This window comes from Pygocentrus nattereri, chromosome 20 (genome assembly GCF_015220715.1).
Source record: "Pygocentrus nattereri isolate fPygNat1 chromosome 20, fPygNat1.pri, whole genome shotgun sequence".
NCBI classification, from domain to species: Eukaryota; Metazoa; Chordata; class Actinopteri; order Characiformes; family Serrasalmidae; genus Pygocentrus; species Pygocentrus nattereri.
Genome location: NC_051230.1, coordinates 6,245,095 through 6,266,465, shown reverse-complemented (window position 1 = coordinate 6,266,465; position 21,371 = coordinate 6,245,095). Strand labels below are relative to the sequence as shown.

The window sequence follows — 21,371 nt, the reverse complement described above, 5'->3', positions numbered from 1 at the left end:
GCCATCATGTCTTCAACGTGCAAACAGGAGGGAAAAACACTGAGATTTGAGGGCTGCTCCACAACAGTAATTGCCTTTCCTGACACACCGTCATAACTGGCAGGAAAGCACAGTCGTCAGCGCCTGGCGAACGGATGACAGGAGACAAAGAAAAAGAAAGAGGCGTCAGTGGAGGTGCTGTCTGAAAAAAAAAAGCGAGTTTCAAAGAATCCTTTCAGAGAGAAACCCTACGCTCTGAAGGACACAGAGCACAAGGCCCGTCTACGTCCAGTACCAGATGCAGCTTTTCAATGTGTTTGACTTCTTTTGCGAAGATACACATTAATTCCTGAATCGCAGCCCAATTTATTTTGACACAATATGAATACAAAGTAAGGTTTGCACATCATATTTAAAAGCACATTCTGACAGCTGTATAGCCATTTTTATTTACATCACAGAAAATTCCCATTCATTCATGAAGATTACATCGTTTAAACGGCTCTTCTTCCAGATGCTACCAAACTATGGCTACGTTCACAAATCCGACTTTCGCCCTACTGTGACTCAGATCTGATGTTTTCAGGGCTGTGTGGACACACAAATCTGATCTTGTCAATTTGTGGTTCTAGATCAGATCCGATTTGTGGCCATGCAGCCTTAATGTAAGCGTTCAGATCGGAATTCCTGTTTTTCCACTGCACGTGCGCCATCATTCAGCGTTACCATGGCAGCAGCTCCGAAGAGAAGTTAAAGCCTGTAAACGGTGGAAAAGCAGCTCATCACACCTTTTGCACCTTTGTCTGGCTCTCATAATGAAACTGAGAGCTGATCAGAGTTAATGATCTCAGCGAAGCTCGGTCTGCTCATTAGTTTGTGCTGACGATGAACGTGACATGCGATTCGATCACGTGACGTCACTGAGTAGGATGCGTGCATGCGGGGCATCTCAGGACGCCGGTTCGTTCACATTAATGACGGATTTGAATCACTTACCTACACGAGCGTGAACCATCGAGTCAGAGGGATCGGATTTGAGCAATGAGGCTTGCAATGTGAACGTAGCTTATAAGCCATCAGAGATTTTCACTCCACAGTTGACTAAAATATGAACAAACCATTCAGAGATTGTATCTGTCATTCCGTATGGGCTTGTTTCCCAGACCCAGTTTAATCAGACGGACAGATAAATGTACAAAAAAGTCATACACAAAACTGTACAAGAGAAATTAAGAATGAAATGTGTTCTCTCACCCCGACACTCCTCACCCCCTGTTCCAAGCAAACTCTGGAATACTCTTCAAACAGCATTAGACTGTGTCCTTAAGCATGATTGTGAATGAAGGACGAACCTTTGACGAAGTTAATATAGCCATGCAAAGGCCTTTAAAAGAGTGGCTGAAAAACAGAAGATCACTGGAGAAGAGTATCAAAAAAAACCAAAAACGATGCAGAGTTCTGTTCTTTTTCTTTCTGGTAGGGAGAAGAGAAATGAAAAGAGAAAAGAAGAGCCGTAGGAGGACGAGGATGAGGAAGAAAGTCTTTGACCATCTACACTGCTGAGCGGCGTCTTATGATGAAAGCTCCTCGCTGTAGCTGGCCTAAATAAATCCTCATCTTTGTACTGTCACTCGTCTTCCTCACCCAAATCTGAAATAAAAGCACACACAAAAAAATTAATAACCAAGTCATTTTAAACCTTCCACACGGTCATAAATAATGCTGTGTTTGAACGATACAAAGCAACTTTTACAGCCTTTACACAAGTGTTTCAGGCCCAGACTGGCTGAGAAACCCATTTTAGATCTGTCCTATTTGCACCAAATGCCCCAAGTTAGCGATGTACTGAAATGAAAATTCCTGGCTGAAACAAATTCAAGAGGCACCAAAACTAAAACCCAAAAAGTTTTTTTTTCCATTTGTCGTTTATTTGTTGTCTGACGCAAAATACTAAAACACAACAACTACTAGGTAATAAAGACAAACTGCCGCCTTTTAACATTTTTGACCAAAGTTTACATGTACAGCATTTGGCAGAGGCTCTTAGCTTTGAGCTTGTTGTTTTCCTCATTTCTGTCACTGCACAGAATCCATTCTCTCTACTGTAACGATGAAGCGAGGTAAAACATCTCTCCCTCAAAAATCCTCCCCAATACACCTGCAGTTTTTCAAAAGTTCAGAATCGGACTTTCTTAGTTTTTAAACTAAGGTGGTTGGTTAGTGTAGTGGTTAACACCTCTGCCTTCTACGCTGTAGACTGGGGTTCAATCCCTGACCAGGGCAAGCACCCTACACTATACCAATAAGGGTCCTTGGGCAAGACTCCTAACACCGCCTTGGCCTACCTGTGTAAAAATGATCAAACTATAAGTCGCTCTGGATAAGAGCGTCAGCCAAATGCCATGAACGTAAACTGGAACATCTCACTCTACAGAGTACCGTGGCACTGTTGTAGGAAGTGCGCAGATATGTTTTCAACAGATATGATGAGTTTTATTTCAGCCCGAGTGCTCCTTTAAATGACATTCCACGTAAAATATCAAAATACAACTGCAGCAGCTTTATCACTATGTTGTACAGCATTAAACTACAGTTCTTGGATTAAGATAAAATTAAGCCCTTAAAATACGGAGTACACGCCGCAATCTGACTGTCTATTTGTCACTGCCGGAGCCGATCATTAGCTGGAAGAGACCCCACTGTCAGCTTTGAATGAATCACTTTAGAAAATTAAGAGACGAACCTCGCTGGTTCCTACAGCACTGATGACACAGCTGATCTTGGTGTTATCTTTCGACTCCAGATAGATGGCCTGGCTCTTATGGTACCTGAGAGAGAACAATAAACACACATTAGTCTCTTTGTCTATACTGGATCCTCCAGACTGTGCAGATCCTCAGAGCAGCGTTCAGGTACAGCTCCCGTGGGAAGAGCGCCGGCATTCTGTAATGTAGGAGGGTTTATCTGAGATCAAAGCTCAGCACAGCCGCACTATTAATGTTTTAAAGGCTTACAGTGGAATACCACCCAAACATTGTTTTTTGACACTTAACCACACAACAAACTCTGGTCAACTGCAGAAAGTACAACATCAAAATGAGCATTTTGGACATTTTTGCTATTTGAATGTCCACATTTTAAAACAGCGTTTGGAATTAGGAGTGTGCACAATTACTTGAGTACTTGGTAATCGTTTCAGGGGCCAGTGTTCGAATACAGAAAGCACTGAGTATTCATGACGCTGCATGATGGAAAAGCAGGAGAGGTTTCAAAACATTCAAACAAGTCAATGAACTACCACTACGCTTTAGCCAGGCTGTAAAGAGTGACAGTTGTGCTCATATTTAGGCCCAATCCCATTTCACCCATTACCCCTCTGTTTTGCACGTTCATCCCTAGGGGGGTAGGTGTCCTAAATCTTGTTGAGATAGAGGGGTAGGGCGAAGTGTTGGGGCTACATGGTCCAAACTGAGGTTTTTCAGAGACTCCAGAGAGTAATGAGGAAAAAAAAAGAAAAACCAGCAAGACGGCTGAGCGAGAGACCAAAGGGATCCCACTAATGTGAGAATTTTCTCGGTTAAAAATGACAAAAACCATTATATTATCTTAGTTTAATGCTGTTCCAATGTATTATAGTCATTTTCTTCATAACAAGCACAAAACATTGCTAATGTAGGTAGGTAGTTGGCTAACTTTCCCGTTCCACCTTAAATAGTCCCGCCGATGTAACACCTGAAGCGCCAGAATGTAACTGCTGCACCGTTTAAGGTGGAACGGGAAAATTCGAACAAAGTGATGAATAGCTGACTTCAGCTTTGTATTACCAAAGAATTATGGGTGGGTGATAAATAATTGCCCCCCTTTTTGAAGGCATATGATGCCCTAAATGTAACTAAAGCCCAGCATTGAGGAGCTGAACTTCTCCTGACGATGGGTGGGGTCGCCTACAGAGCAGCACTAGTAGCTGTTAATGAAGTGATGTTCTCTACTTGAGGGTCCCATTTCAAAGGCCTTTTCATAATTAACCGTAACGAACACGCCGGTAGTGATTTCAGTATTTTATTACTGGCACCTTGAACAGTTAACCGAGTACTCAAGTACCCAAGCACATCCCTTCCCTCTAACTAGACCAACTACTCCGGCTGCCTTACCTAGAACTGCAAACAATAAGCATTTATAGCTATAAAGTATAACAGTGCTGTTGGAACAAAAGCGCACATCTTTATTTCTGTCATTTTTCAGTTTTTGACATAATTTGAAAATGCCTACAGCCCTTTACATTGTCTATAAATTTCATGAAGAATGGACCAAAAGAAACGGCCCAGAATGACTTGGAGAAAAGTCTGGTTCCATTGACTTGCATTAAAAGTAAAGCATGTTTTCCCTTCTCTTGTAAAGATACCATTTTGGAGATGTGAGGTTTTGATCCGACAGCAGCGATAAGTGAGTAGACAGCATACGATGAGTATTTTAGTAACCAAACCCATCCCAGTACCTGACTGACCCTTTCATGATGTCACATGGACGCACTTTACACACATTACCCAACCATAGAAATGTATTCTTTTATTCCTCTCTCTCTCTCAGCCTCTTATCTTCAAAGGAACTATTCATCCGTGTTAGAGCTACAGCACAGCTATGCAGTTCACTGCCCAAGGGGCTGGGCAGGATACATGTCCTCATCATACCCTCAACAGCAGACATAAGCAGTTCTGACATTCATATTTCCACTGACAACAGACAGACATCAGTCTCCAACAGAAATGAAGCTGCTACCGCATAAATCAAACCATCTTCTATTCAACTTTTAATGAATGCCTTTAAAAGATCCACTTGTAGAAACCTCCTGCATGGCAAAGGATCCTAGAAGTGAGCATTACAGCAAAGATATTAATATCACAAGCCTTAAAAACATTTTCAAGATACACAATATGACTCGCCATATGTTTCCACCACAGAGGTTTGATTTACTGGAATATGTGTGGTGTGAGAGGATAAAATGTAGTGGCACTAATTGCTTTCAATTTATCACACACTGCGCATCACTATATCAACCTAAATGGATATAATTAAACTCATAAAATCACAGCATCGTCGATATGCAAACTCACAATCTCCCGAGTGCAGGGCAAACCAGCAACACCAGCTGGGAGCCTCATCCTGGTCTCTTTTTAATGAGATATGTAGCTGGACTGTGCTACAAAATACAATACACTCAGGAAAGCTCACCATTTATTGTGATAACGATTCCACATCATTGCATAATCCACACCACTGAATCCACAGCACAGGCAGGTACTCAACTGTGCATGTATTACATGTGCAGTCCAGCGTTACAGTTTGTTTGACCCATGAAAGGACGCTCCTTACCTCAAGCGCAGACTTGCGCGGCAGTAAGATTACCAAAGCTAACTGGTGCCACCTTGTGCTGCATGTGAGAACTACGGTGCAATAGATGGATTTTCAACACTGCCCAACATGCAGAGACACCGCAGCTGTCAAAATGTTACAAGTCAGGATCTCTTGGCTCATATGTCCTGTGCAAAAGTTTGGGCACCGCTGGTGGGCACGTTCTGCTGATTTTCTAACTGAAAATATGTGAACACGTCTTCTACAGAGAACATACTGCTGCACATTTGGACGCTGCTTATTTACTGACCTTAACATATTGCGGGGGGCTGTTTTCTGTAGTGGTATTAACTTATTTTCACTTTGAAAGTCAACAAAATCGGGGATATTTACACTTTTGCATATGTCTGTATGGGGTCCATCACTACACCTGCCAATTTTGTCTATTATTTCAGAAGTTATAATGGAAGATTACTGAATTTTGGATGGATGGATGGATGGATGGATGGATGGATTTTTCCATTGTACCAATCCAACGATGGACGTCATCGGGTGAACACACTTCTAATCTTTATTTGGACAGGATTAAATTCGCATGTGATCTAGGGCTAATGTGCGTTCTGAGAGGTGCTACCAGAGATATCTTAAGGATAATCTTAAGAACTGTATTAGATCAGAGAAAACTAACCCAGTGGTCACCAGACCTGGTCTTGGAGATCTACCTTCCTGCAGAGTCTAGTTCCAACCACAACACCTTCTCCAGCTAATTAACTTCTTCAGAGGCCCTCGACTGGCTGGGCCATTCATATTAAGGAATAGACAGCGTGTGCAGGTTGGAATTAAACTCGTTAACAAAGCAAATCTTCTGGATGAGAGTTGGTGATCCCTGCTCTAAATCATGCTTTGCACAAATGTGATTATAGTCCACTAATATAGGGAGACAGTTTGCTGAAAAAAGGTTATACTGACCATAATACTAAATATAAAAATGAACAAAATTTAAGCTTCAAAACTGCTGTTGATGTTTTTAGCTATGAACATGTACTTCTGTCCATGTTAATAGATAACTGTGCCATAAAGTGTCAGAAACCACATAAGCAAGTCTATTAGAGATTACTGAGCAACACTAGGAAAGCATGTGATGCCATACAGTTTGCACAATGGTAACTGAGTTAGGCCTGAATGTTTTGGGGAAAATGACTAATTGCAGTTTCTTTGACTAATATTATCTTTGCCAGTAAGTTCTGGTTGTGATGTCACAACACATGGATATTTGGATGCCTCTGATTGATGTAACTCATCTGCAAGCAGTTCACAAGCTCCGTTATTAAAACTTAAGACAATGTTTTGATAATCTAGGCTATAATTCTTGCTTAAAATAATCAAAAACGGCAGTGTTGAATTGTGATTTTGAAACAAAAATCACATCAGCACCGCAACTCCAGTGCAAACCTACAGAAGCGAACTTCAGGCACCAAACACGTCTCCGCTGACTGACTACATTTGGGTTAAGGGTATAATACATTGCTTTGATTTTCTGCTGAACTATCACTTGCCATCACTCCCTTAGCTAGTGTCTACATGAGGATTAGGCTATCCGTACCATCTCTTGTCGTAGTAGAGTTTTCCCTCCTCTATCCGAGCCTCATATCGTTGAGAGGGGCTTTCCATGGGAGCGGCAGGGAGGTGTTCTGGGGAAGATGGGGAGGCTTTAAAAAAAAAAAAAGTAAAAAATAAGTAAACATTAAAAACTTCTCACAAGTCTCTCTAATCATGACAATCAGTGGTTTAGGGTTTACACCATACCTGGTCTCTTTGGTGACTTCAACTACAAGGAGATAAAGAAATGTGTGAGTTCATCGATGGTTATGGACAAATGTTCAAGACTGAAATGAAACAAGACGCCTAAATGTCATTGTGACTCATGTTACCTTGTTTAGTGTCCTCAGGTCCTCCATTATCTGCTCGTCTGTAAGCAAGTAGTTCAGCTGAGGTGTGGCGAGTTAAAGAGAACAGCATTTCCAACACAGTTCCAGCGTATCAAAGTACCAAAGGTGAACAAAAGAGTAGCACAAGTTCTGTGTAGCTGGATGAGCTCCGCTGCATCTGTACGGCAGGTTTCTGCAGGGAAACTCCACCCACTTTTCAAAATCTAAACGGTTAGGATGTAAACAAAGCCATTCAGAGTGGTTTGATGTCAAATGTGCCATTCTAGAGAAACATGACCAGTAAGAATTGTTCTCAGTGATAAGAACCAGATGTCTGAAGAGCTTCTGAATGCTCCCTCACTGACAGTTATTACATTAAATTGCTCAATTTCCTTTGGGATCAATAAAGAATCTCTATCTCTATATCTAAAGGGTTATGAACATCTTAATTCCTCAGAGATTTATGACAGTGAGAAGATTTATTTTCAATTTATTCAGAGGTCTCTACAGAGTGCCACAGGTCAAATAAGGGCTAAAAGGAATTTTCTCTCTTCACATTCACCACAAATTTACCATTAGCAATGAAAACACACTATCGCCGTTTCAAAAATGGCTATATTTTCGCAGCAGGCATCATAACCATTGGTTCCCATCACCACAACTGCAGAGAAAACCGATTCATAAAGTTTCTCTACAGTGAACCATTTCACTTCAAATCACTCTGAACGACTTCGTTTACGTCTTAACCGCTGAATTATGCAGAAACTTTCAGAAACTGATCATCTCCCCTTTAATTAGTAACTATTCCTGCTCAACTATTTCTCAAAGCATGCTCTGCTGTGCCATTCACAACACGGGGAGAAGTTACAGGCTAGGTTTTGAGTGTTCTCTCACATCAAATGCACCTGTAAAAAGAAAGCACCCCCTGTAGGAGAGATAAGGTGACTGGCTGACTGCCTCTGGTGATTTATTATTGTCATAGGGCTGTATTGACGTTACACACAACAGTAAATTCACCAACTTATAAATCACAATAAAATATCTCCTCTTCAACTTTCAATCACAAAAGAGACGTAACTGCAACTTATAAGGGTTTAGCTCTTTAAAGCTGGTGCAGAAAGGCCATTTCTTCATTTCACTCTGTCCTACACAGCAAATATTTCTCAATGCTGTTGTTGCACTTGGTCTGTAAAGAATGTGATCTAGCATGACCAAAAAATGTGCACAGTCAGCAAAAGAATTTTAAAGATTTAAAATGGACAAAGCTAAAATACGGATTAGTTTTACAAAGATAAGTTAATGTTACAGGTGTTTCTTACTAGTTTTAGTCAGATATGTTTATGTACTGCACACTCCCACAGCAGTAGACTCTACCAGCTTTTAGCTACCACAAAACAAACTGTACAAACACTGATGTGGTGGTGATATGTTAGTGTGTGTTGTGCTGATACGAGTGGATTGGACACATCAGTGCTGCTGGAGTTTTTAAACACTGTGTCCACTCCCTGTCCACTCTATTAGACACTCCTACCCTGTACGATAGCTCACTGCCTGATGCAGTTTGCGTCACAGCTGCCCACAGCTGGATATTTTTGGTTGGTGGACTATTCTCAGTCCAGCAGTGACACTGAGGTGTTTAAAAAGCACTGTGGCTGATCCACTCAGACCAGCGCAACACACACTAACACACCACCACCACGTCAGTGTTGCTGCAGGGCTGAGAATGACCCACCGCCCAAATAGTACCTGCTCTGTGAGGGTCCATGGGGGTCCTGACCACTGAAGAACAGGGTAACAGAGTATCAGAGAAACAGATGGACTACAGTCTGTAACTGTAGAACTACAGAGTGCAGCTATACAGTAAGTGGAGCTGATAAAGTGGGCAGTGAGTGTAGAAACAAGGAGGTGGTCATGATGTTACGCCTGATCGGTATAAATGTCCTGTGGTAAAATTATTCAGTCGTGTGCAGGTTTTTTTTAAGGAATAAATACTTCAGGGAACCTGAATCTGCCATTTATCTGCTATTTTTCTTGCATTAGTTATTTGCTAATTTTAACATATTTGAGGAAAAAAAACAACGTGCAATAACATCTGCATATTTTAGGCTTTACTTCTTTTCTCAAAATGTTAAATTTAAATTATTTTCATTTAGAAAAAAAAAAAAAATCAACGCAATGTAATTTAATCAGTGGAGCCCAAACTTTTGCATTTTTAAGGCTGAATGTTTTAGATGGCATAAAAGATGCTCAACAGAAGGTGTCACAGGCCACATGTGTAGAGACAGGTATGGGAAAAGACACGTAAAGAAACAGGTATAAGGTACGGTGTTGTCAGGTCATAAAGGATATCCGGAGCAGGTTTCCTTCGCTTGTCTGGAATGGGGACGGGATCATTAGGTCTCCTTCTCAGCTTACGGGTCATAATGGGCTTGACCTCCATGGAATCTGACGAATAATCCAACAAATATATAAACAAACACATTTCCTATTTCTTTTAATGTGAATGACTAATTCTTGCTCGTTATGTAAGCAGCACAGAAAAGAAGTCAATAATAAAACGGAATAAGTGAATTAGCTCCATGCCCCGCTAACAGGATTCGTGTTAATTGGTTGCCTCATTAACCCCAAACTGCAGCGAGAACCCTTAAAAGCTTTCGCTCTTTTTCATCATCTCTCCTTTTTTTTTCCATAAACCATAAATGACTCTGAGGAGGAAGCAACACAATGCATCTCACTCCTCAGTGACAGGAACAAAACAGAGCTGGTCTTTCATGCTGATCTCCTGCTCACCTCCAGTCAGTTCCATTGTTAATTTCTCGTTCTCAATCATCTTCTTCTTCTCTTCCAGCTCAGCAATTAGGTTTTCCTTCAACTCAACCTTTTTATCATCAAACTCCTTCACCGCCGCTTTCTTCTCTTTGATGTAGTTCCTTTCCACTTGCTCTGTCTGAAAGGAAGAGAAATGTTTCACATTCAGCGTTTTGTGAAAATAAGTTGCCAGATTATTATACATTTACTGCTTAAACATCACAGACTCACCTCAAGTTGCAGGAACAGATCTATAAAACCCAGAGAAAGAGAGAGAGAGAGATTCTTTTAGTGTTCAGGTATCTAGGTGGTAAATTAACACCTATGCTGAGTTTACATGCTGGCGTTAAAAGGACGATGGCAAACCAGATATTCCATTGTTTAAAGTCCAGCTGTGCTGGAAAACTTTCTGCCAACGGTTCAATTTTCCAAACTTTTGCCAGCCAAAACAAAACAAAACAAAAAAATTTTTTAAGCATATATTACATTAATATATATGGGAAAAAAATGAAAGTGTACTCATAATTCTTTGAAAATTAACTAATTTTAACCCAAATTTTTATTTAATTCTATTTTAAACCCTCATAAAATCAGAGGTAATTCTATTAAAGCATTCAAAACATTTACCTCATTTTTTAAGCAGCTACAGATTAGTGATGAAATACAGATGATCATATTAAAACTATAGAAGCTTGACAATTGATTACAGCTGCCTGGTGTTTCAGAACATCCTACCACCGGCTTATTTCAGGCAATAAGGAGAAAATGTAGAGTAAATCAACACTGTAGTCATAATTCTATGAAGTTTTTCATCTCAGAACAGCTGGATGCTCCTATTTTCACAAGGCTGAAGTTTGCATTTAAACTTTTAATATCGAACCACCTTCAGACAGCCTGTACCTGTTTTATTTATTCTTAACTTCTATTTCTTGTTTTAGTTCTTCTCTTAGTTCTTTATTACTTTTTAACTTATTTTAATTTGTTTTTATTATTATTATCTTAATCTCATATCAATTAAACCTCAAGTTTTATTTTTTTTTTAATCTATTTTTACCTTTTTTTCCACTGTTAGTTTTAAATTTTCTTTTAATTTAAAATTATTAAATACAGATATTATTTCCCTTGTCATGTCAATCCCTGTTTTTGTAAATGCTCGGCTACACTGAAAATGAGGGTTGCCCTCAATGTACTTCCGAGTCAAAATAAAGGTTGATTGATTTGCCAGCTTCTTATTTGACTTTTCCACTTCAAGTTAAGGATGCACCACTACCACCAGTGTATTAGTGCAGCAAACTAAAACACGGAGCAGAAATTTTGAATAAGAAGCTGGCAAATGGACATCAGCTTTATCCTCATTTTCACAACATTCTGTGAAAAAATATTGGTTTTGGTTTGTTTTTGTTGCTTGTTTCTACTGTTTACTGCAATCCTAATCATGAAGAATATCTTGAATGGGATGTAAAGCGGTGCAGGAATTATAGAAAAAGTTTTAGTGATCAGTTTGCATTAACAGTGGCTGCTAGAGCAGCGGCGGCACCGTTCAAACCCTGAAAATGAAATAGTCACTTGCTTTACAGTAGACCGACAGCTGAAGAGCTGACTGCAAGCATTTCGACTCTCAGTCATCGGCCAAAAGCCCACTTGAATCATCGATTCTTTTGAAATCGACTCCCCATCACCAATTTTCAAATCCAACATGTAAACACAGCATTAGGATTTACATGGTGATTTTTTTTTTACCTATCAAAGTCGTAGCGTTGCGCCAATATAGAGTTATAAATAAACAACAAGCATTTTAACAAACGTTCTACTCTTCCAAAGTACGATGAATAAATCATCAAATTTCACTAGGAAATATGGGTCAAATGTTATATTACTGCGCATCCCGACTAAATTTCATTCGTGTAGAATAGCGTAAAGCCTACTGCAACACACATTCATAATTTGGCTCAACTTCATGGAACATGTTTCATGAAACAGTCAATCAGAAAGCAGATAATGTACCATATGGTCACTTTGAAAAACATGTCAACCAACTGATTTCAATTGAAACCATGGGCCAAAGAGGATTAAACGGAGGATGCACTCTCATTCGCTGGGAGCCCATTACCTCAATGAGCTAATGGAAGCATGACAGCTGTTTGCTCTGCTCCCAGTATTCGTCACGTTCATGAGAATAACCCGCTGTAGGCTAAAGAGCGGAGCTAACTCGTGGAACACTCAAATGTACTGCATTTAACTGGTTTTATGCATTTTCAAGCTAAACAAATGATGTTTTGTGCAAACTGCAACCTGGAATTAGCTGCATGTGAGCCTCGCCACCTAAATCTAGCTTTAAAGCAGCTATAAACGTGTTTTATCTTACCTGCGTTCCGGAGTCTCTCCTTATACTGCTGATCAAGTTTCTTCATTCTCTTCTGATACTCCTGCAGCGTGCCTGAGACGGCCAACAAGTATGACACAAGCTGATGTTCATATTATAAACACACAGACTTACAATACAGGGTGATTCAAAAAAGATTCATCCAATTTCACAATGATCTGTTTCACTCGTAAATCACTACAGATCAATGCAGTGAACTGTAAATGATTTAAACGAGCATAAAGTTCATCATGCAATTTTACTAGTGCTCGATATGAACCTCCTCCAGCTGTACGGACGACATCAATGCCACAGTCAAACTCATCCCATACTTGATTGAGCATGTCGGGTGTCGCTGCACTCATGGCTCTCAACGCGATTTCGGAGATCATCCAGTCTTGTGGAACCAACAACGAACGCTCTGAGCTCTGAGCTTCACTAACATACTGCCGACGAAATCTCGCTGCACGGTTATGACGGATTCACTCTGATTGAAGTGGAGAACGCAGAATGCTTTCTGCTCCAGGGTCGCATCTCCTTTCAGACTGAAGGGAGCCGTCAGAAACCCTATGATTCCCTCTTTCGATTGGTATGTGATTGGTTCCTTGGCGCCTCACAGTTGTAAAAAAATGCCGTCTTTGAAACCGGATGAATCTTTTTGTGTAGCATTGCAATCAGTGGCAGTACAACAATTCACTGAAATGAGCAGCGTTACATTACGGGAGCACTGGTGCGATTAATGCCCTGAAAGCCTCTATTGATCGCTGGTCACGTTAGCACTTTTGCTTTTTTAATTTTACAGTAATTGTCTAATTATAGGCTTCATAAATAAACATTTTTCAAATCCTGAAGAATATGAATTGTTGCTGTTATAATAAAACGTATTCAAGCTGGAGACGGGAAAAAAATCTGTTCATTAACCTCTTCAACTCCTTGGAACCACCGTTGGGTCCAAAACGCACTTCGTCATGTTCTTCATAACTTTCATATTTCATAAGCTCCATTCAGAAGCTGGGCGTCGTGTGAGGCTGTAGCTCTTCTCTCCAGTCTAATAGACGGTGACGTCATTTTAAACCCTTATAATAAAAGAAGCTGAACTTTGTTTTTCTACTGAAAGTCGACCCGTTTTTCCCCAAATCTGGGCTCTAAACTATAAACAGACGGCGTCTCTTCAGTGATCTGCTCTGGAAACATCACTTTTATATATGTATAAAAAAAAGAGCATCTAAGATTTTTGGTTTTCAGCAATAAACTATAAGCATATAGCGATGTGAATGATCATAAAACACATTTTCTATGAATTTGAGGAAAGTTTTTACAAAAACAAACAAAAAAGGCATTTATTTCATGCAGTTACTGAATAATATGTCTTATGATTTGGTCATGTAAATTCAGATGGCCAAACCAAAACACACCCTGGAGAATAAGAGGTTAAAGAAATGACATATGGATCATTTGTACTGCCCCATTGTTTATATGCCAATGTTAACACAATGTAAACGGCTATTAAATAAATCAACGGATAAATAAGAATGGAACTATATAGAGTTACAGGTTTTGAGACGACAGCAACCAAATCGAACTAAGGTGGTCCTGTAGCTAACATCCGGCATCAATACTCTAAACCGATTCCATTTACCTTCTTGAAGTTGTTGCAGTTGCCTTTTTAGAGATGCCAGTTTGTCTTGATACATCCTACAAGAGAAGAATAGAAAAATAGTGATAAACAAAACATAAAACCATTCGCCCAAATTCCCTGTTCTTGTGGATGACGGTCTGCAAAAGCACATTCCTAGCTTTAACTACAGGACACACTTGAACGAGTACCACTACGTCTGTTTGTATACTCACTGCTCCTTAATTTCCACGTAGTCATCCTCATCATGCTTCGCCAAGTCGGTTTCACTGGCATCTTCGGTATCTAAAACGGAAGTTGACAAGCTACGATCAATGGAGACGTTTCTGACAAACAAACGACAGTTTCAAAAGCCTCTTCATCTAGTCTCAGCTTCCAGGGAATCATCTAGAGAAACACCGCTATGGCTGTGAAGTCAATAGAGATAATCTTCCCACGCTTTAAAGAGGCCCATATCATGCTTTTAACTTTAAGCTGCACGTATGACACCTGAGACTTTATGCATCAAAGGCAATAGTTATTCATATTAACATGACCATTTCGCAACTGCTCTCTATCCTTTAAAATAAAACAGGTTTTTATTTTCATTAATGCATCTTCTCCAATACTGATATATGCAAATTAACTCTGTTCTGGCTGTAGTGATTTTATGACTTCACAAAAACATTCACAACAGCTGTTTTGGCGACTTGGTTTCTATATATGGACTGTGTGGATCGGGAAGTGAATGTTTCATGTTTCAGAACAAATGTTTACATGAGTGCTGGGCGATACGGTCTCAAATCAATATCATGATTATGTGAATGTTTTTCCTCGATTCCTGCGATTAATGAACGATTATTCTCTATTTTTTTCTTTGTTATTTTTGCCCTCATAGTTCACTGACCAGGTCTGTACTGTAAACATGCTCTGTTCAATTAATCACCCAGCCCTAGTTCAAATACCATATTAAAACTGATTCCCTGTTTTGTTCTACAGAAATTTTGTGCATATTCAACCAGTGTGGCTATGTGCAACTACAGAACACATACATCCACACATTTGTCCACCCATTCATCCACACATTGATTCAGAATAAGTAACATCACGTTGTGACATCAAGAGTAACTGCCCGTTATCGTTCTCGGCTCATATCGTGAACCTGACTCGGTCATGCAGGTTTTTCCTGTACAACATCCGGAGGATATGACCCTTTCTCACTCGAGAGGCCACCCAGGTGCTCGTTCGGTCTCTTGTCATCTCAAGGCTTGACTACTGCAACTCACTCTCAAGTACAACTCAGCTTGACCCGCCATCCTTCAAGACGTGTGGAAGACAAGCATCAAGACTCTGTTCTGACACCCAGGTGGTGAAACGAACTCCCACTGGCTGTCTGTACAGGAGAGTCTCTCACATCCTCAAACGCAGACACATCTCTTTATACAGCACTTAAATAAGCACCCAGTTAAGTATTGATTGTAATGTATTTTACTGCACTTATTGAAGTGTATTGTAGCGTATTGTACTGTACTATACTGTATTGTATTGTACTGTATTGTAGTGCAGTGTACTGTATTGTACTGTAGTATAGTGTATTGTAGTGTACTGTATTGTAGTGTAGTGTAGTGTATTATATTGTATTATTCTGTGTTTAACTCTATTCATTTCTCTCTGTATCTACAGTGACTCTGTTTCTATCAGTATCTGAGCTCAGGACCGTCTTTCTCTCTAACCTGTCGGTAACTAGATAAGATACTTTCTCTAGACAGACAAAGCGCTTCTTGTAAATCGCTCTGGATAACAGCGCCTGCTAAATGCTGTAAATGAGTAACAAAAAAACACTTTTCAAAAGGCTTAATTAGAACAGATGCCAATTACGGGCTCACAAGTGCACCTTTTCTTCATTATCCATCAAAAACTTCAACAAATACCAACAATCAGAGCAGAAGGTAAAAATTACAGCTGGTATTTGGATTCTGAAACATCAACACTTGTATTCCTGATCGACTTTTCTGATCCTTTTGATAATCAATGCCCACACGAATACACTGACACCAAGTGTTTCTTTAAAAGTAGTAAACTCAGGCCTTTTATTAAACTGAATGCGTCTTCGCTGATGGAAAATGTAAAAAATGAAGACAGGAGCACAGCACAGTTTACGCGGCAGCTTAAACAGCACTAATACTTTCGAATAAACATTTTGATGCCTAGATTTACTGGTTTCATTGTAGAGAAGACCATATAAAATACTGGTATCTGTACTGATATCTGAATAAAGGAAGCATTATTATATTACTTCCCATCAAAAATCATGGGTATTCCCCATCCTTAGCAAAAAAACATAGGTTAGATGTTTATATATCTTGTATAACCTGCACAGAAAAGCACTGACTCAATGCAACCAGATGCTCTGGAGCAGCCACGCATGAGCCTAAGGTTACTACGCTGAATACCAAGAGTCAGCTAGAAGGTTATAAAGCCCTACAACATTGGGCTATGGGCTGGAGTGATTGCAGAACTGATCATCCAACATCAATCTCAGACCTCACTAAAGCTCACGTTGCTGAATGCAATGAAATCGTCGCAGCAATGTCCCAACGTCTGGTGTAAAGCCTTCCCAGTAGATGCCGTTACTGCAGCAAAGAAGGGACAAGCTCCTTAACAAGACCATCGATTTGAGAAGAAAGGTCGGGTAAACTGGTGTCTACAAACTTTTGGACATACAGTGTAGCTGTGTTTGCGGGAGGAGCTCGGATAGGCTGGTCCCCCACGACACAACTGCTGCAGGATTGACCAAGTTCTGCAAAACCTAAAGACAAACTCCACCAATTTTTCCAAAACATCTACTTAATGAAATGGTTCAGACGTAAATAAAGTCATTCAGAGTGGTCTGGCGTGAAACGCTCCGTTCTACAGAAACCAGACACCCAGACGTCCCTCAAAGAAAGGTAGTATATGAAGCTGTTAGATACATGCTGCCTGATGTCTAATACACTGTTTCATTGCATTTTTGTGACAAAGTTTTGGCTTAAAAAGTATTTTAATCCATTTATTTCAATCCATTTGTGGCAATGGGGTACATGCAGGGTGTGTGAGGCCAAAGAGTCCCCAAAGAAAACTTCAGATTTATGACTATCTTACCATCATCACCATTACATATAAAAACATGTGTAGGTTCACTGGTCATTCTGGACATTAAACGAAATGACTATATTTAGGATGACGACGTCATGATCCCTGGTTCCCATCACCACCACCACCATAAGTTTCTCTGCAACGAAGCATTTCACATCAAAGCACTCCAAACGACTGTTTACATCTCAAGGAGTGAATTATACCCAGACGTTGGAAAAGTCTGTAGAATTCCCCTTTACGATGAGCAAGCAAGTAAATAAACTGCCTATGCTTAGCGTGCAAATGAAAAACAACATACTATCAAATGTAATCTGTGGAAAACCGACCAGGATAACTAACCAACCCTAGTTCTTAGCTAGTTCTTTCATTCAACCCAAATCCTCCATCACACTGATATTGTGATGTTGCATAACTAGTGATTAGCTCAGTGCATGTATAATACAGATTGTTCTTCAATGGTTCTTTAGTAGAGACAATAGCTCTATACAGAACCATGAGCTCTGCATAAAACCATCTGCATGTTCACATGGTTATTTGCATGGAGGAATCATCATCATCATCATCATCATTGACCACTTGGTCCAGATAATGTTGTGGTAGCAGTTGAGAGGGCAGAGAATCCCAGACGGCCCTGTCCCCCTGTTCCTCCAGCTCAATCCCGGGGAACCCACGCTGCTCCCAGGCCAACTTGGAGACATAATCCCTCCAGCGGGTCTTAGGACAACCCCGGGGTCTTGTCCCGGTAGGCCATGCATGGTACACCCCCACCACGGGGCGTCCAGTGGGCATCCGGATGAGATGCCCAAACCACCTCAGCCGGCTCCACTCAACGCGGAGGAGTAGTGCCAAGCTCCTCACCCTATCAAATAGTGTAGCCCACCACCCTGCAAAGAGGCTCATTTCCACTGCTTGTATCCGCGATCTCGTTCTTTCGGTCATTGCATGGAGGAATGGTTCTTTGGACTGACTGGTTCTATATAGAACCTTTTTGAAAACAGTCCTACACAACACCAGGATAACAAACCAAACCTATCTAGTTCTTTCATTTGTCACAAATCCTCCATCATATTGATATTTCAGTGTAGCACAACTACTGATTAGCTCAGTACACGCGCAAAATAGATTGCTCTTCAATGGTTCTCTAGTAAAGACAATAGTTCTATACAGAACCATGGGTTCTGCATAAAAACACTTGCACCTTAAAAATGGTTCTTTGCGCAGTGGAATGGTTCTTCAGACGGACGGGCAAGGTGCTGGCACCTTATATGGTCCTACATAGAACCTTCTTTACAAAATGGTTCTACACAGCACCAGAAATGTTCTGCTGAAGTTACGGTGTCAACGAACCACATAACTACAACACGTTCTCCATCAGTCTGAGAAACCATTTCACCACGGAAAGATCCAGCAAGCGCTAAAAATGCTTTCATACAGAACTCACAGTTGTAAACAGAACCGTTCCCTTTGATAAAAGGAAGGTTCTTCAGGGGTTCTTCAAGCGTGTAACGTTAGCTTTCTCGCTAACTTGCAGCGGCTACAGAAAGAGCTAGCGATAGCTAACGGAGCACCTCACATTAAAGCGTCTTAATACTTATAAAACGCAAAAATATGCAAGCTTATGTTAGATACACATGCCAGCGAACGTTTATGCCAACCAGTGGCTTTAAATCGACTATTATTAATAAGTTACCCAACTATTAAGCTGGCTAAGGTTTACCAGCTAGCTAGCGTTAGTTAGCTCGCAGGCTCAATCATGTTGTCTCCCGTTTAGCGCCTTAGCAACAAGATATTGCTCCTCTCTGTCAAAGAAACCCGTTCAAGATGCACAGCAAAGATATCAGAAGAGAAAGGTCGTATTTTCTGTCCATTTACACGGCCAACGCCAACTTAGACACCGAATAACTGCATATAATGTTAGTAAATAAGCTAGCTATTATGCTAACTCAGGCTAATGATTTGTCGTTAGATTGGCTGCCAGCTAAAAGGAGGACAGCCCTCCTTCGGCTCACCCACATTTAATCAAACTTAGTCAAATACACGTCTGTGCGTTTGCAAATCGCTTATTTTTGGTACTGTTTGGTATTAACGTTAAATAAAGAGCGGCGAATTCACGCTGGCTTCGCGTTCTCCGCGGAATTTTCCCGTTCCACCTTAAATTGTGCACCAGCTAAGCTAAGCTAGCTAAACTACACGCCGAAACGAAGCCGTATTTGAGCCAAACGCGGTTGTTGTGCTCAGCCTCTGAAATAAAAACCTTTCCAGTGCAGTTTAATGTTGTGTTTACAGGACCGAAGCCCGTCTGTTAACCTAACCCGGCTATCTGATCTTAGCCAACCTTCCTCCGAGTCTCTCCCTCTGAAACTCCGGTCATCATCTTCATCCACACTGTCCAGCTCCTCTTCGTCGTTGTAATAATCCACCATCGGTGACAACAGAGTTGACGCCATTCGCTGTTACGAAAACATAAAACTAAATATATTTAGATAAACATTTAAAAAAATATCGTAACGGGCTCGATTAGGTGATTGTTTTTTTTTCTTCCCGTCCAAAAGCGAGTGTGGGGAAGGCGGGGAAATCTGATTGGTTGTTGCTCGCTCACTATAAGGACGATGGGAAATGTAGTGTAACATGCTCAAAGCGCGAAACTGTACGCCCCTCCACATTGTGTCCTTTACACGTGTGTGTGTGTGTGTGTGTGTGTGTGAACATGAAATGTGATAAATATATATAATAGACTAGAAGGAGAAGAGGTAGACCTCAGAGAAGGTTTATGGATGTAGTGAAGGTGGACATGGAGATAGTTGGTGCGAAAGTAGAGGAGGCAGTGGATAGGGCAGGATGGAGGCAGATGATCCGCTGTGGCGCAGCCGAAAGAAGAAGCACACACACACACACACACACACACACACACGTTCTTCATCAAACTGAGGAACCTTTTATGGTCAAAGAACCCTTTAATCGTTCCTTGAGTGTTCATGGTTCTATATAGAACAATTTTCTTTACCAAAGAACCCTTCAAGAGCCCTTCTCAGAGGTGTAAAATTCAGGCCCAGAGAGTAAAAAACTCCTTCCCAGGATTTTGTTCCAACCAACTGGCTTCTCTAGTTAGATCAAACCACCAGCGGAGCTGTCCAGGCGGTTGGAACAAAATCCTGGGAAGGATCTTTACTCTCTGGACCTGAATTTTACACCTCTGGCCTTTTTAAGTGTGTTTGGTAGGTGTTTCTGATAAACTGGCCGATGTGTATGGATATTTCATGCTGTGTTCTTGTTATTTTGTTTACCTTGTATATGGATATAATAAACCATGAAGCTCATATCAGGAGTTTTGTAAGTAGGACATGAGTTTGACAATGTAAATTAATCAAATCTCCTATTTAATTTTCTATTAATGACACGTCAACCCGACTGACCTCAGGTTAAGTAGAGCTTGCTGTGAATTCAGGAGACTCAGTCTGTGTTAATCTCGCTCTTCTGGTCTCCACATTACATCAGATTATAATCCCATCATCCCATCTGAATACCTCACCCAGCGTGTTCTCATATCTGACGAGAAGCTAAAGCACCAAACATGTGTCCTAGATAACGAAGGTTCACTCAGGGGTTGAAATGAAGGTTCTTTTAGGAGTTGTTGGGTTACTCAATGAACCTTTAACGAAAATGGCATCTACACACGCCTTAAGGTTCTGCAAAGAACCTTTAACCGAGAGAGGTATCTGTAAGAGTCTTGGGGTTCCTCAAAGAACCTGTAATAAATACGGGTTTCTCCAAGAGCCTTGAAGTTCCTAAAACACATTTAATAAAGAACAGTTTCTCCAAGCACCTTGAGGTTCCTTAAAGAACTTGTAATAAATACAGCTTTCTCAAATAATCTCTGATAATTAGAGGTTTCTCCAAGAGCATTGAGGTTCCTCAAAGAAACTTGAACACATAGATAACTCTCCAGAAATCTTGAGGTTTCTTAAAGAACCTTTAATATAGATGGGTTTCTCCAATAGCCTTGAGGTTCCTCAAAGAACCTTTAATGAATAGAGGTTTCTCCAAGAGGCTGAGGTTCCTCTAAGAAGCTTTAATAAATAAAGTTTTCTCCAAGAGTTTTGAGGTTCTTTGAAGAACCTTTAATTTATTAAAGGTTCTCAGAGGAACCTCAAAGCTCTTGGAGAAGCCCCTGTTTATACAACATTCTCAGAGGAAC

At 40.6% G+C, this 21,371-nt stretch overlaps 1 protein-coding gene across 2 annotated transcripts; it reads right to left on the bottom strand.

Annotated features, from left to right (window-relative positions):
- Window positions 1–325: 325 nt before the first annotated feature.
- Window positions 326–19,740, bottom strand: suds3 (SDS3 homolog, SIN3A corepressor complex component). Of its 2 annotated transcripts, none has more exons than XM_017711189.2 (12): window positions 19,512–19,740; window positions 14,278–14,347; window positions 14,066–14,121; window positions 12,430–12,501; window positions 10,296–10,315; window positions 10,047–10,203; window positions 9,606–9,701; window positions 7,260–7,321; window positions 7,135–7,156; window positions 6,932–7,037; window positions 2,723–2,807; window positions 326–1,629 (listed from the first exon to the last, which is right to left on the bottom strand). In XM_017711189.2, exons 1-12 carry the CDS (start codon window positions 19,621–19,623, stop codon window positions 1,531–1,533), a joined length of 957 nt encoding a protein of 318 aa, XP_017566678.1. In that variant the 5' UTR covers window positions 19,624–19,740; the 3' UTR covers window positions 326–1,530. The 2 variants fall into 2 exon arrangements, with proteins under 2 accessions (XP_017566678.1, XP_037387762.1); XM_037531865.1 differs by having other exon boundaries at window positions 19,489–19,607.
- Between the last annotated feature and the right edge of the window lie 1,631 nt (window positions 19,741–21,371).

Bases quoted from the DNA above. Each gene is read 5' to 3' on its own strand.
- suds3 (XM_017711189.2), bottom strand. From the start codon at position 19,623: ATGGCGTCAACTCTGTTGTCACCGATGGTGGATTATTACAACGACGAA. The intron at 10,316-12,429 runs GTAAGATAAAAC...TGGGTTTTATAG, and splicing joins GGAGAGACTCCGGAACGCAG to ATCTGTTCCTGCAACTTGAG. The intron at 9,702-10,046 runs GTGAGCAGGAGA...ATTATTCGTCAG, and splicing joins AACAATGGAACTGACTGGAG to ATTCCATGGAGGTCAAGCCC.